At 44.3% G+C, this 16,423-nt stretch overlaps 1 protein-coding gene across 1 annotated transcript in view; it reads left to right on the top strand.

Annotated features, from left to right (window-relative positions):
• Positions 1 to 11,999: 11,999 nt before the first annotated feature.
• LOC102290069 (secretin receptor) overlaps positions 12,000 to 16,423 on the top strand; it is a 60,098-nt gene continuing 55,674 nt past the window's right edge. Inside the window, exons 1-2 of the mRNA XM_042228975.1 lie at positions 12,000 to 12,230; positions 12,370 to 12,478. Coding sequence (XP_042084909.1) covers positions 12,174 to 12,230; positions 12,370 to 12,478 — 166 coding nt within the window. The 5' untranslated portion in view covers positions 12,000 to 12,173. The remainder of the gene's footprint in view (positions 12,231 to 12,369; positions 12,479 to 16,423) is intronic.

Here is a 16,423-nt window from a genome sequence, read left to right as displayed (position 1 = left end):
TCCCCCAGTGCATGTAGCAGGCATGGAGGAGATCCAGGCCCCAGACACCCAGAGGCCCCCAGAATGTGAGAGCCCAAGGAGGACCATCGGAGTTGCAGCCATGCCACCCTCCTGGGAAGCGCTGAGGAGAGCCCCAGATTAGAGGTCACCCAGCAGCCACGGAGCAGAAGCCACAAGGGGCCCGTGATGTGGCCGTGGGCTCTGCCGGCAGACAGCTGTGCCAGAATGACCTGAGCCACAGGCCCAGAGGCCAGAGGACTGAGAGCCCCCACCCCCCGGAAGTGGCCTGACGGAGTCACGGGTGCCAGACCCCGCCAAGCAGTCACTGGGAGTGAGCCGGTACATACCTGAGCGCCCAGCCCCGGACACCAGAACCACCAACACACCGACGCCTGAGGGCATCAGCCAACGGCAAGGAGTGTGGTGAATCGAGATAAGCCTCCATACCTTGGAGGGCCTGAGATGTTCCCAGAGACGTGGAGTGTAAGACCCGACCTGACATACAGACACAGTCGAACAGGCGCACGCAGCCACCAACGGGCATTCCCACCCTCATGCACACATATTCAAATACTCCACAATCACCCAACGTGGAGACAGACACAAATGGACACTGTACACAGTCCTCTTTTAAGGAAGAAAAATCATTGCAGATTCATGCATTACTCACTTTGAAACAGTTACAACAACATATCTAATAAAATGGACATTCTCAGTCACCCACACATGAAGTCCTACCCCACCACCCTCGGGAAAAAACATACGTTACTTATGTTGTTTCTTTTTATGTGTTTTACAACTGTGAAAGATTCACTGACTCTTACTAAATGACCTCACACAGTGCCTAATTTCTAAAAAGGATTTCACACTAATAGAAACACATCGACTTCTCTTTTTCTCAGAGAGAAACATGTAAACCTGCACTCACACTGTATTCTTTTTGTTAAACCGTCACTGGCTCCTTCACTGGCCTCCTCATGTTTGGGTGACACTTAACAGCTAATTACTGAAATGTTCTCATTGCATGTTTGTATATCAACTAACGCACGGTTGGATCACCCAGAGAACTTTCCACTCACACGAAACATTTTTGCAAATGCATCCTGACGCTAATTTGACCTGCAGGCTTTCAATTGCTCCTCTGTTGTAAACCCCACAGCAGCTTTTTCAGGCCAAAAGAAGGTTTTGCACTAGCACAGAATCTGACCCTGAATATCACCATGATAGCTCTGACCACTTGATTTCTCGTTCTTAACTTTATCAAATGAAACACTCTGAAGATGACAGCTGAATTCCAATCAATTAAACTAACTCTGCATATTGTATTCCTGTCTTGGGATCAAAGTGCTGGAGAGGTGATCCGGTGAGTACCTGCAGGACAACATGATGTGAAAAATTCTTGTTTGGTTTGAACAACAAAACTGATGAGTTGCTGACTGTGAGCTGCAGCTAGTGTAAATCATGCTTTTGATGGATATTTCTCACTGACACACTTTTTGACCTCCTCTAATAACAAATGTTACCTGAGTTCAGTGTGCACTGCTTTCGTGTCAAGTAGATATGTGTCATATGTCATATGTGTTCTTGATTGAACCTCCTGGTCTGGTTGTTTCATGCAGGCTATACTTATGTTCTTGATCAAAACCGACCTCAAAAATAAATGATGTTTATCTTAAGGTAGACACTCAGTGATGCTGCAATAGCAGGAACTGACCTTCAAACCCTCATCCTGCCCTGCACCAGTGGTCACACTGGGAGATTGAAGTAGTTTAAGCAGTTTTGTCCTGTTGAAATCATCTTTAGTGAGCCCCCCTGATAAATATTTAGACTTTCACACATTTCAGGTTGTAGGAGTGGGCTGATTAAAGTGTCTACTTTCTTCACTTTACAAGCAGCTTAAATATCGTACAAGGACATTGCTCAAAATTTTATAACACATCTGTTCTGCTATCACTTCTGTCAGCTAAGAACTCGTACACCCGTGCACCCGTACCTACTCCTAATACCTAATACACAGAAGAGTAAACACAGTCAGTAAGTTTGTCACTTACGGAACTCATCAGGAATCAGAAGACTGCAAATCCTGTAAAAGAGTTAAAGATGCAGCGTTAAGAGCATATGAGCTGGCATTATGGTTAGTTTATTGAAATTTAATTTTACACTTTTTTATTTAACAAGCTTAGGAGCCCTGGCCAGTGTGAGTGTAGAATAATCAAGTCTCCTCCTCTGATAAACCTCCATCTGTATTACTGAAAATAGTTAATGAGACTGAGTGTGAACATCTTCTATATTATGTGTCCTAAACTGACATACATGGCCTGCTACACTAAACCAAAGGAATCCCAAAAAGTTGGCTCTGTGCATCTGGATGTAGGGTTTTCAGTGGGAGAAACGTTTTATTGCTCATCCGAGTGACATCTTCAACCTCAGCTGACTGCAGGTTTAATCAAACTTGTACAAGAGTACATTTCCATAATGACTGACACTAACACCACTGGAGAACAGTTTTAGCCATTATGCAACAGCCCAGCCACAGTTCACCATCAATTTAAACTGAATAGACATTCGAAGCTAACCTCTAAGAGAAAATCTTTTCACTTTGTGCCATAAGTCTTAATGCAATTTGAACATTTAACAGTCTTTCCTGAAAACCCTCTCTTATCTGATCATTTTCTAATAACAGTTTAATATACAATAAATGATTACACAGCAGTCGGGAGATTTCATCACAGTGAATGTCTTCATATGTCTTTCTGAAAGTGCTGTAACTGAGTTTAAGAATATAATTCACCCACTGTTATCATCTTCAATGCTTTGTACCAACAAAGAGCAGAGCAGCTACCTGAACGCTACTCCACCAGAGGTCGATTAACTTGTTTATAATTTTACCTCCTTATGACATATGACACTGGATACTGTAGCTCCTGTGAAAAAGAGAGCTTCAAAACAGAAGTACTTAACTCCCTGGTATAACTCTCAAACATGTAGCTTAAAGCAGATAACTCGTAAGCTGGAGAGGAAATTGAGGATCACAGATTTAGAAAGCGAACCGTACAGCTCGAACATCTTACTATTCATTACTGACTGAAGAAAATGAGAACAACCCTAGGTTTCTCTTCAGCACTACACTGCACTTTAGCACAGCCAACCATTCCTTTAACGTTAAATATAGACCGGGCAGCACGGTGGCACGGTGGCACGGTGGTTAGCATTGTTGTCTTGCAGCAAGAAGGGCCAGAGTTCAATTCCACCATCAGGCCAGGGTTTGCATGTTCTCCGAGTGTTTGCGTGGGTACTCCGGCTTCCTCCCACAGTCCAAAGACATGCACTTTGTGGGGAAAGGTTAATTGAAAAATCTAAATTGCCCATAGGTGTGAATGTGAGTGCAAATGGTTGTCTGTCCCTGTGTGTTGGCCCTGTGACAGACAGGTGACCTGTCCAGGGTGTACTCTACCTCTTGCCTTATGACACCTGGGATAGGCTCCAACACCGCCCGCGACCATGAAAAGGAGAGATGGATAGTAATGACTTTATGAAATTCCTCACAAATACAATTTTAACCATTAGAGGAAAAAAACACTCATAATCATGTAACAGATGTAACATTGTCTACAGCCACTTTCATTCATTGATATTCATTTAGAGATCTTTCTCCAATTGATCTTTCTGAGTTAACTTCAATAATTACTTCCTCCAAACCATCAACGTGTCTTTTAGACCCCATTCCTACAAAACTGCTCAAAGAAGTCCTGCCATTAATTAATTCTTCGATCTTAAATATGATCAACCTATCTCTAATGATCGGCTATGTACCACAGGCCTTCAAGCTGGCTGTAGTTAAACCTTTACTCAAAAAGCCATCTCTAGACCCAGCAGTCTTAGCTAATTATAGGCCAATCTCCAACCTTCCTTTCATATCAAAAATCCTTGAAAGAGTAGTTGTCAAACAGCTAACAGATCATCTGCAGAGGAATGGCTTATTTGAAGAGTGCCTTGGAGGAGTTTGGATATGGCTGGATGTTGACGCCGGAATTCGTCGAGCAGGCAGTCAGTCAAGTAATGGCTGGACACAGAGATGCCACACCAGGCATGTGGGTCTTCCTAAGACCTGAAATCCGGTGGCTTATTTTCCTTCCTCAGGAACTTCCCAATGGTCCTCTGTCCATGGGCTCCTGCCTCAGAATCCCAGACCGATTCTGTGGCATGGAGGTACGCCAGGGGAGCTCGCTCGTACTTGAGGTGCATGAGTTCATTTATTTGGTTTGCCATGTCTGCTGAGATTTGCCAGTCCTCCTGAGCTCATTCATAACAGACTTGGAGATGGCCTTTTTGTATGTAAGAAAAGCAGGGAGAAGGTTGGTAAACCTTTTGGGCAGTTTCTCCAGCCATCGCGGATTGTCAGCAAACCAGTTCCAGCGACTCGTGGCCTGCCCACACCAGCAGAGACTTGTGAACGAAAGCAAACATGGAGACATGGCAAGATATAATTGTTTCTTAACCTCACCATGATAGCTGTCATGGCTGTGTGTAGGTAGGCAGGAATCGAGGACCCAAAATGCAGTACTCAAGGAGGTGGAAGAAACTCAATACACAGCTTTTTAGCTGGGATGAAGCAGAACAGAAAAACACTAACTAAACTAGGAGTACCGAATAACTAGACAGGTTGGCAGGCTGGCGAACCAAAACAAAACACCAGGAGCACAAGTCCAGATATACAAAACAAAACTAGACTGGGCCAAACCATGAGTCTACGAAAAAGTTCGGGGGGGGGGTCAACCCGAAGGTAGACAGCACAGGGCCAAAACAGTTCAGTTCCGGAGGCCGACCGCATGGTCGGCAACAGCGGTGGCGTGGAAACAGTTCAGGGGGCCGACCGTGCGGACGGCAACGGCGGCGACAGAGGCTGGACCAGGCGAAGCTGAAGCCGATGCAGAAGCTGCTGCAGGCGGCGTGGGTGATGCAGGTGGTGGAGCAGCTGGTGGCTGGACGGGCTCCTCGGGACCCCCAGCGAAAACAGTCACAGAACCAGTGGGCACCAGGGCCCCTGGCGCACACAGGGCTGAACCAGCAGGCACGGGGTCCCCTGGCAGGGACAGAACCAGCAGGTGCACAGACCTCTGGCAGGATTAACTCTCCCAGGCTCTCAGCGGAGAATGATGGCTGAGAGGTCTCAGAGTTTTCAGGTAACATGAGATTTGCCAGCTTCCTGGTTTCCAGGGGTCCAGAGTCAGCTAAGGGTTGGAGCTCAGCCTCTGGGGAGGCCCTGGAGAGGGTAGCAGTCTTTATGAGTCAAAGGAGCTTGCAAAGAAAAGCGTCTGGACTTCTTTAAGTTGCTTGAAGACGTTTCACCTCTCATCCGAGAAGCTTCTTCAGTTCTAAGGTCAAATGGTGGAGAGTCCCAGATATAAACCTAGTGGGAGTGACCCCCCACAGAGGGACAAAAGGACCCCCTGATGATCCTCTAATCGCCTGATCCTCTAATCTTCAAGCAACTTAAAGAAGTCCAGACGCTTTTCTTTGCAAGCTCCTTTGACTACGATGACCTGGATGACTGAGAACCTTCACAGACAGTCTTTATGAGTGCGTCTTCCTGTTTAACATGAGTGAGAAAAGGGGGCGGCTCAACAAGAGACGGAGCTGCTAAAGACTGAGGTGGCAGTTGAAGTGAGAATGAAACTGGTGGTGGAGAAGATGGTTGAGCTACAGGTAATGAGGACACTGGAGGCTGAACTGATGATAAAGTTAATGATTCTTCTACCAACTGAGGTACTGCCTGGGCCATGGACTGTAACAAAGTTTGTAGTAAGTCTGGCTGTGGTAGTGACTGAGCTATGGGAAGTGAGGCTGAATGTGGTGGAGGTGGCGATGGGCTTCAGGCCGGGCGGCTAACTGGGCTGAAGGTGGCTGAGTAGCTAACTGGGTTGCTAACTGAGCTGAGGGCTGGGGAACACAGTTCATTTTTAACAGAACCCTCAGGACCCTTCGTTTCAGTTAGTAGCTCACAATCATCTGATACAAAAACAGTCTTTGGATCTTTGGAGTTATTGAGCACAGAAACACCCATCTTCCTGGTTTCATTGATAGGCTCAAAAGAAGCAGGAGTGACACAGTTTGTATGGCTCAATGAGTCGGGATAATTTTCCTTATAACAAGCAGTCCTTTCATCTCCAGTGCCGCTTACACAACAAGCTGGCCCGGAATTAACAGTTTTTATTTCAGCAGGAGCCAAAAGAGTAGCCCCACCACTCACCCTAGCCGGCTGTACAGAAAGAAATCCAGGCTCCCGCTGAAGCTGTGAACGCTGGCGGGGTGTCTGCCGCTTCCCTGTTGAAGAGGGAGCAGGGCAGGCTGAAGGTGATGTGAAAAAACCCGGCTGCTGCGGTGGCGTGGACAAACTCTGCTGCGGTGTGGAAATGTTGGATACACTGGGGGGAACAATGATAATCCCCAGCATCTTATAAAACGCCTGTGCTGGTGTGAGCCGGCTGCTCGCAGGTTCATAGTATTCCTCCCAGTGCCGCCTCGGGCGCTTCCCTCGGGTCCGGGTTGCAGGCGTCGACAGTGGGGAGGAAACGGAAGAGTGAGTAGAGGGGTTAGTGGCAAATGAAGGCGACCGGCTACACGGAGGACCCCCAAGAACCAGCCGGGTCCCATCAAAAGCCGAGCGGTGCCTCCTCACTGAGTCTGCTGGATCCATTTTGTGGTCACGTCGTTCTGTCATGGCTGCGTGTAGGTAGGCAGGAAGAGAGGACCCAAAACTCAAAATACACAGCTTTATTGCTGGGATGAAGCAGAACAGAAAAACACTAACTAAACTGGGAGTACCGAATAACTAGACAGGTTGGCAGGTTGGCAGGCTGGCAAACAGAACACACAGAGGGCGTGAGGGCAGAAGACATTAACAATGCGACACTGAACACTGGAGGACACGCACTATAAATACTGACGCAGGAATAAGAGGGAACGAGGAACAGGTGGGAACACAGCCGGGAGAAATTACACTTAACGAGACACGGGGAGCAAAGCTAGACACACAGACATAAGACAGGAAGATGAACCTCCAAAGTAAAGCAGGAAACAAGACACACTTTACTAGGACACGGACTCGACAGAGTGAGGCAGACAAGACACTGAGCTAAACCTGCAATAACAACCAAATACAACCCGAACATTGATCCTAATACAGAAACACAGATTCATAATACCGTACTTTCTGGACTATAAGCCGCTACTTTTTCCCTAGGTTTTGAGCCATGAGGCTTATACAAAGGTGCGGCTATTCTGTGGATTTTTCTTCCACCACTAGGGGGACTCTAACCAGAATTAGAATAAAAAACAAGATAGATGAAAAATCAATGCAAAGAAGAATACACTACTTTTTCTTTAGCAGATAGAACACGCACAACAAATTACCAACTGGTAATTATTTTCAAATCCTCGCCCCTTCATCATGGAAACCACACTAAGAAGTTCGTATGATGCAAGTTTTAAGTTGAAGGCCATCGATCTTGCTATCCAGGAGGGAAACCGCGCTGCTGCACGCAAGCTTAGCGTCAATGAGTCTATGGGAAGACGTTGGAGGCGGCAGCGGGAAGAGCTCATGCAATGCCAAAAGTCGAGAAAAGCTTTCAGAGGACATAAAAGTAAGTGGCCTGAACTTGAAAATGTCCTGGAGGAATGGGTGAACACACAGAGAGCAGGTGGCCGAGGTGTATCCACTGTACAGATCCGACTGAAAGCCAAAACAATCGCCCGCGAAATGAATATTAAAGATTTCAAAGGTGGGCCGTCATGGTGTTTCAGATTTATGAAACCTAAAAACCTGTCCATCAGGGCACGGACCACTCTCTGTCAGCAACTCCCCCCTGACTATCAGGAAAAAGTTGAAAACTTCCACAAATTCGTTGAAAAAAAGATACAAGAAAACTCCATCGGACCAGACGACATAATCAATATGGATGAAGTACCTTTAACATTTGATCTGCCTCTGACCAGGACCGTTAACAAGACAGGTGCATCATCCGTGTTGTTGAAAACAACAGGCCATGAGAGGACGCACTTCACCTGCATTCTGGCATGCACGGCATCCGGACAAAAACTTCCACCAATGGTGATTTTTAAGCGCATAACTATGCCGAAAGAACAACTCCCGAAAGGCATAGTGGTCAAAGTTAACACCAAAGGGTGGATGATAGAAGGTCTAATGAAGGAATGGTTAACGGAGTGCTATGGGAAGCACCCGGGAGGATTTTTTCACCGGAAAAAAGCACTGCTTGTTTTGGATAGCATGAGGGCCCACATCACAGATTCTGTGAAAGCAGCGATCAAGAAAACAAACTCCATTCCAGCTGTGATTCCTGGAGGTACAACAAAGTTTTTTCAGCCACTTGACATCAGTGTAAATCGGGCATTTAAAGCTGCACTACGGGTTGAGTGGGAGACTTGGATGACAAGCAGTGAAAAGTCATTCACAAAAACTGGCCGCATGCGAAAAGCATCCTTTTCTGATGTCTGTCAGTGGATCCTAACAGCGTGGAGTGCTGTGAAAGAATCCACCATCACCAATGGGTTCCGAAAGGCTGGACTGCTGCGCGAAGAGAGCGGCGCACCTTCAGAGGCAACTTCACCGGAGGATGACAGTGACACGGAGAGCGAGACTGATGGAGACAGATGTGATGAAGCTCTTCTGAGCCTGTTCAACTCTGACACTAAAGAAGACGACTTCATGGGTTTCAGCGAAGATGATTAAAGTGACTTGTGGTTTCAAATACAGGAAAAATGGAAGTAAATAAATAGCGGTTATTTTCTCTTGGTTCTGTTACGTTTTAATCAGTAAAGTTGCTGCCATGTTAAAAGGCATTGTTCGGAAAGAATCTGTTCAGGTACATACTTGTACATTTGCAGTACAAGATTGTTCTGTACATGCAGTAAATATCTATTTTTTCATCATAGATATCTGCGGCTTATAGCCAGGTGCGGCTTGTATATCCTTTTTTTAAAAAAATTTTTAAAAATAGAGCAGATGCGGCTTATATACAGGTGCGCTCTATTGTCCAGAAAGTACGGTAATAAAAATCAAAGCACCAGAGAAACATAAAGAACAATCCATCATTCAAAAATAAACCAAAACATAAGGAACTCATATGCTGGGTCGAACCGACCCAGAACCATGACACTATCAGGATTGGGTAGTCGCCAATATCACTAATTTTGCATTCCAAGTTTCCAAAAAAGGGGGGGTCGTCAATGTTAGGTGCATAGATGTTGCTTAAAATCATCCTATGGCCTTGAATCTCAGCCAAGAGTAGCAATGTGGGGGGGGCTTCTTTGCCTCCCTCCTGCTGTGTGCCCAGCCTGCTGCGGTCTGTGACCGACTCCACGTGCAGACGGCTTCCTGTGATAGTGTTTCCTCACCTGGCTCATGTGTGCCCTGCCCAATTTTACTCTTGTGTGTGTGTGTGTGGGGGACGTATCCATGATCGTTTATGTTAATGAGAGTGTGGGGAGTGAGTTGGAGGGCGGGATGGGATGCGCTGCTTGTAACCATGTAAAACACTTTGTGCTACATTTTTGTATGAAAAGTGCTTTATAAATAAAGATTGATTGAATGTCCGCCCATCTTTGTCCTTAACCATCCGGATGCATTTAAACTGTAGCTGCTTATGAATCAAAATTGTTACACCCCTACTCTGACTGCTGCCACACGAAAAAAATACCTGACCCACCCAATTACAGCAAAGTATTTCTGACTCTTGGGGAGACAAGTGAGTCTCTTGAAGAAAGACAATGTCAACTTTTTTTGATTTGATAAATGTCATGATCTTCTTCTTTTTAACTGGATAATTAAAGCCCTTTACATTCCAGGTCATTAAGGTAAGGGCCCTTTGGTACTTACCTTAATGACCTGGAATGTAAAGGGCCTTAATTATCCATGAGTTGGTCTTAATTATCCATGATGGCGAATAAGGGCCCTTTGGTACTTATTCGCCATCATGCAGTATGTATCAGACATATAACAGTGGAGTAACTTATTATTAAAACCAGGAGTTCAATACCGAGTGGACAATATTTGGAAGGCTGGCTGTAAGTACAATAGGGGGTTATGGAAGTAAATAAAAATAACAGCCGATAAACATTTAAACAAATACGTCTGAGGTGACCAAGAACACTAGTCACCCTCAGGTGGGCTATGAGCCCCAAAAAGAAAACATAAAGTTTATGGTCCGTGACTCAGTGACCAGTCGAACAGTCATAAACAGGACCCGTCACCAGCAGCAGCAGCATAACAAGTCAATGTAATATGAGGAGAGCAGTCATTCTGGCACTTAGCTACCTGAACACACCTCTATGCAGGTTGGTTAGAACTGTCCCCTGACAAACTGAGAAGGGCTTTATGACAATTGAATTACTAAAGGAGGAATTTAATAATCTTAGTGAGCTTCTCTACCAAGCAGATTGTGTCGTATTCTCAAAAGTAGCACAACTGAATAAATCAAATCAAACCGCGAAGCCCTATAATATTGAAACTAAACAGGAGGTGCAAAGTATATCATGGATAGCATGTTAATTAATGCTAGGGCAAAAAAGGGTAGTGTTTAAATCCAAGCCTTTGACTGTAAATAACTCCCTTAACCTCCTAGGACCTGGCATCCACATATGTGGACATCACATTTTGGGTTATTTAGACCAAAATACTCAATTGTGGTCTACAAGGGCCTAATATCCACTTATGAGGACATTATACTGCTACGGTTCTATCGAAATTTTAAAGGAATATCCTCATATGTGGCTCTTATTTTTCTTAAAAACAAAAATAAGATAGAAAGAAAAATCTGGCAATTCTTTGTTTTTACATTCATCGGGGCCCAATGTGACCAAATATCAAAGAGAAATTAAAAATGCTGCCGTGGAAGAGTTAGGAAGAGTTTTCCTTTTAATGCCATTTGGAAGTAATAGAAAAAGTAGCTCATATAGACAAAGTGAAAGGGCTTTTACTCTGAAATGCAAAATCAGACAGACTTGATATTAACAGGATACCACTGAGGTTGTGTGGTGTTGATATGCACTGCAATTAGCCTGTGGAAACAGGAATCTTCCTTTCACCAGCATTCCTAAGTCACTAAAAGAGTAGGTTATATATGGGCAATTTCAAAGGGCTTTTATTTTGGAAGGTAAAATCAGACTGACTTGATATTTACATGGAACCATCGTGAAGTCGTATGCTGTAAATAATTGCAATTATCATGTGGAAACATAATGTTTTCTTTTTAAAATATTCTGAAGTCTTGAAGCGATCACAGGAAAAATAACCGCGGGTGAAGATAAACTTTCAGGAAGTTAAGAGATTATCAGTACGAGTGAACAATGTGTCAGATTGAAATTCTGAGAAATACAGAACTGCATATTACACATTCAAATGACAAATATTGGGAAATACCATATTAATTAATGTTGTCACGAAAATATTGCAACTTTAATCACTAAACTAGGCCAGGATCTAGATCTAGAGCTCAGCCCCAGATATCTTTTTGAATTCAGGGATGATGTGAAGGGGAAATTATGGTTCAGTGGTGGAGCAGTCTAATGGAGGCTGCTCTTGTTCCTCAAAAACTGGAATGCTCCATTTCATTTTGCAAACAGTAGGGTGATATTTTCCCAAGTAATTCCTGTGTGTTGATGTTAATTGCTGTGGAAGTGCAATCTTGTACGATATAGGTTAGAGAAACAGAATAGAACTGTTGCAGCTCACTTTAGAACTAGTTAGCACATTAGTAAATGTATAAGTACCCCACGCCTTCGCCTACAGGAGAGGCCCAAGACTGTTTTTGATTAAAACAAATTAAAACAATATTTCCACACCGGAACGTTAATGTGTGATCGTCCTTCCCGAGGAAGGAGGGGAGAAAAAAGGCAGACGCGGAGAGTGAGCCGTGAAGTGTATCATGTGAACCACCCGCATCAACACAGACGCAGTCAGACCTTTGGGGAGGTGACTGAAACACTTTGTGCTGTGTTTGCGAAGAGGACGTCCGATTTGTATCCTTCCTTTAAACGAGACATAGATGTGTTTGCTTTTAGAAACGCCGCGTAAAACCGGTCAATTCTTCCTTTAACATTTTTGTATTATTATTATTTTTATTTCTGTTATCAGGTGGCTCATCAGGGCACTCTCGATGGGAATCTCGACAGAAATTACAGTTATTGCACTTCTTCTGCAGCGCTGTCCTCATGTGAGCAGATATTTAACCCCCCCCACACACACACACACACCCTTTAGAAGGGTTTTTAAACACAAAATAGCAGTAATGGCAGTTTTCGTCTCTGCCTTAGGGCATATCCAGCGTTATAGCTCTTTCAGTGTGTTTACAGGTTGAAGCTGTTCGTCCTGAATGCGACCCAAACTACATTTTGCTCCAAGATGAAGTGTCCTGTTTGGAGCTGCTCAACAAGACTTTCATCAGCCAAGGACAACAACAAGGCGAGTACCACATTTTTATCTCGTAATAAGAAAGAAAGACTAAAAATAAATAAAAGAACTTGTATTTTATATTGTAATGAAGATTTCACCATGACCTGCCCCAAACATATCTGTTGTAATGTGGTTTTAAAAAACCCCAAATACGAACAAACCACTAAGCTTGATAAAAACACCTACTTTATGTTATTACTGAATACATTTGTATTTTGCAACAGAAAGGCAGCTATTGTGCCTTCTTAATGGTGGGCAATCTCAAGACAGTATTTTTTCTTCTATTTATACACACTACTTTAGTATTTTTCCAGTAACACATGTTTGTTCTTTCATAAATTTTGCTGCCAGTAAATTTACTGAATTTATTTACATTTCTTACTGGGCATGACATCACATTTGACCTCGCAGATAATAAACCTGAAAAAGGAGCAAAACCAAAAAGTACAAATAGCGAAAGTGAAACTGAGGCTGTTCACTCCAGTAGAATCCAGCATTGTGATATAAACTTCAGTTTCACAGCTAGTTTGACAGAATGGCTTAAGATTTTCTTGTTGTCATTGTAGAGGCATTAGAGCTGAACTGAAGTCTTTTCCTATGGTGTTATTTTTGTGCCACTATTCTGAGCGCACGTAAAAAAAAATTTGCAGGTGCAAGTGTTGCATTTTGAGGAGAAATTTATTTTGAGCGAAGAAAAGCTAAATTTGAGTGAACAAAATTCATTGCTGCGTGCAAAAATGTATTTCAGTGTTTGCTATTATCCACACACACACACACACACACACACACACACACACGACACACACACACACACACACACACACACACACACACCAGCAGCCCCTGTCACTCAGTTTTTACACTTGCGCTGCGCTCTCAACATTTCTGCCCGTGCGCGCTCAACTCTTTCTGTACACCGTTATATTTGTGCCACAAAACCAGCCAATCACAGACTTGGATGCAAAAAAAATCTGATTGGCTGTTTTGGTCTCCAATCAGCTCGAAATGACGAAATGCAATATCCCAGAATCCATTTCGTCCAAAACTCAAACGAGGCAGTGGCGGAGGAACACAGAGTGGCGGAGTTTGAAATATTACTCTTCTGGGTCACAAAATAAACTTTTAAGATATTTTCATGCGAGAATGGTGTTCTGTGTAAACTTCAAATATCTGCTCGATTCATCAAGACATCACATATTTGCATAAGTGCTCTAACGTTTTCGGAGATGCCTGTTACCCACCAGCTGACCGGGTGGTCACTCGGGTTAAACATAATATATAAAGGCTGAACTGACAAAAAATCACCGACTACACCACCAGGTATTACAGGAAAAACCATAAAGCCTTTGAACTAAAACAAACGCTGTTATGACTGATTACACTGTCTTGTTGGTATACAGTGGGGCAAAAAAGTATTTAGTCAGCCACCGATTGTGCAAGTTCCCCCACTTAAAATGATGACAGAGGTCAGTAATTTGCACCAGAGGTACACTTCAACTGTGAGAGACAGAATGTGAAAAAAAAATCCATGAATCCACATGGTAGGATTTGTAAAGAATTTATTCGTAAATCAGGGTGGAAAATAATATTTGGTCAATAACAAAAATACAACTCAATACTTTGTAACATAACCTTTGTTGGCAATAACAGAGGTCAAACGTTTACTATAGGTCTTTACCAGGTTTGCACACACAGTAGCTGGTATTTTGGCCCATTCCTCCATGCAGATCTTCTCGAGAGCAGTGATGTTTTGGGGCTGTCGCCGAGCAACACGGACTTTCAACTCCCGCCACAGATTTTCTATGGGGTTGAGGTCTGGAGACTGGCTAGGCCACTCCAGGACTTTCAAATGCTTCTTACGGAGCCACTCCTTTGTTGCCCGGGCGGTGTGTTTTGGATCATTGTCATGTTGGAAGACCCAGCCTCGTTTCATCTTCAAAGTTCTCACTGATGGAAGGAGGTTTTGGCTCAAAATCTCACGATACATGGCCCCATTCATTCTGTCCTTAACACGGATCAGTCGTCCTGTCCCCTTGGCAGAAAAACAGCCCCATAGCATGATGTTTCCACCCCCATGCTTCACAGTAGGTATGGTGTTCTTGGGATGCAACTCAGTATTCTTCTTCCTCCAAACACGACGAGTTGAGTTTATACCAAAAAGTTCTACTTTGCTTTCATCTGACCACATGACATTCTCCCAATCCTCTGCTGTATCATCCATGTGCTCTCTGGCAAACTTCAGACGGGCCTGGACATGCACTGGCTTCAGCAGCGGAACACGTCTGGCACTGCGGGATTTGATTCCCTGCCGTTGTAGTGTGTTACTGATGGTGACCTTTGTTACTTTGGTCCCAGCTCTCTGCAGGTCATTCACCAGGTCCCCCCGTGTGGTTCTGGGATCTTTGCTCACCGTTCTCATGATCATTTTGACCCCACGGGATGAGATCTTGCGTGGAGCCCCAGATCGAGGGAGATTATCAGTGGTCTTGTATGTCTTCCATTTGCTGATGATTGCTCCCACAGTTGATTTTTTCACTGCGGACAGGTGTTTTATACAGATGATGAGTTCAAACAGGTGCCATTCATACAGGTAACGAGTGGGGGACAGAAAAGCTTCTTACAGAAGACGTTACAGGTCTGTGAGAGCCAGAGATTTTCCTTGTTTGAGGTGACCAAATATTTATTTTCCACCCTGATTTACGAATAAATTCTTTACAAATCCTACCATGTGAATTCATGGATTTTTTTTCACATTCTGTCTCTCACAGTTGAAGTGTACCTCTGGTGCAAATTACTGACCTCTGTCATCATTTTAAGTGGGGGAACTTGCACAATCGGTGGCTGACTAAATACTTTTTTGCCCCACTGTATGTGTATGATTTGTATCACCTTCATGTTTCCACACCGATATCATGACCAGCAGCTTTACAGCTGTGGCTCCAGCAAACATCAGCTGATACTAGAAATTAATATTAAACACATTCTAACAACAGCTGATCAAGCTTGAACGTGCTGCTGTTGTTTAGCGCAACATCTGCTGATTTCCTCCTTCTGGCGCAAAGTGGGAGATAAACAAACAAGAGAGACGATCAGCTGATCATTGATCAGTTCCATGAGTGAAGTAGCAACAGGAGAGGGAGGAGAATGAGAGAAGAAGAGGCAGTTGACTGGCCAGCTGATGGTGTCAGGGCAGGCAGATCGAGCAATCGCAGACTGTGAATACACTGAACTGTTTATCATTAAATAGTTCTTTATTTACAGTCACCAGCTGCAATATATGAAAGTGGGGCAGGGGGGGGGGGCAGGGATCCATGGGACAGTCCAGAGAAAACAAACAGGTTCTTCTCACTTGCACCTCGATCACTGTTCCCCACGCTCCACTTCCTGCTCACTCGTTCCACTCAGGGAAATTCCACTTCTCACTGCCTATACATGCCAAACTGCCAAACACTCAGGCTTAGATTTCCAAGATACAGGGGTTACAGGACAGGTCCAAAGAGATGAGATGATCACAACCAGAAAAGCACGAAGAAACTCAGAAAGTCACGAAGCTGGGATTTACACTGACGTGTTTTACTCAATAGTCCAGCGACGAGAAGACAAAGGGTGATGAGCCACAGGTGAGTGATTAGTTGCAGGTGTGTGCACCAAAGCCGGGAGCCTGTGGTGAGCTCCGCCCAGGCAGTGATGAGAGAGAGAGAGAAAGCGAAACAAAAACACATGAGGCCTCGCTGGGTTCTTTAGGAGAAGGTTCCAGAGCCTGAGCTGTGCACTGTGCCTGGCTCTGTGGGCTAAGGCCCACTGGGTGTTCTACAGTGAGCTCCCTTCCCAGGCCCAGCTCCAGGGAGGGCCTCTGTAATCCTTTTCTGGTTCCTCACTTTTCCCTTTTTTTATAGGGGTAGATTGAATCGCTTGTTTTCTGGCCCCTCAACCAGGATCAAATTGCCTTGGGAG

Source organism: Haplochromis burtoni, unplaced genomic scaffold (genome assembly GCF_018398535.1).
Source record: "Haplochromis burtoni strain Fernald_Lab_line unplaced genomic scaffold, NCSU_Asbu1 Contig_372, whole genome shotgun sequence".
Lineage (NCBI taxonomy): Eukaryota > Metazoa > Chordata > Actinopteri > Cichliformes > Cichlidae > Haplochromis > Haplochromis burtoni.
The sequence above is the reverse complement of the archived record's forward strand: the minus strand, read 5'-3'. Positions and strand labels throughout refer to the sequence as shown.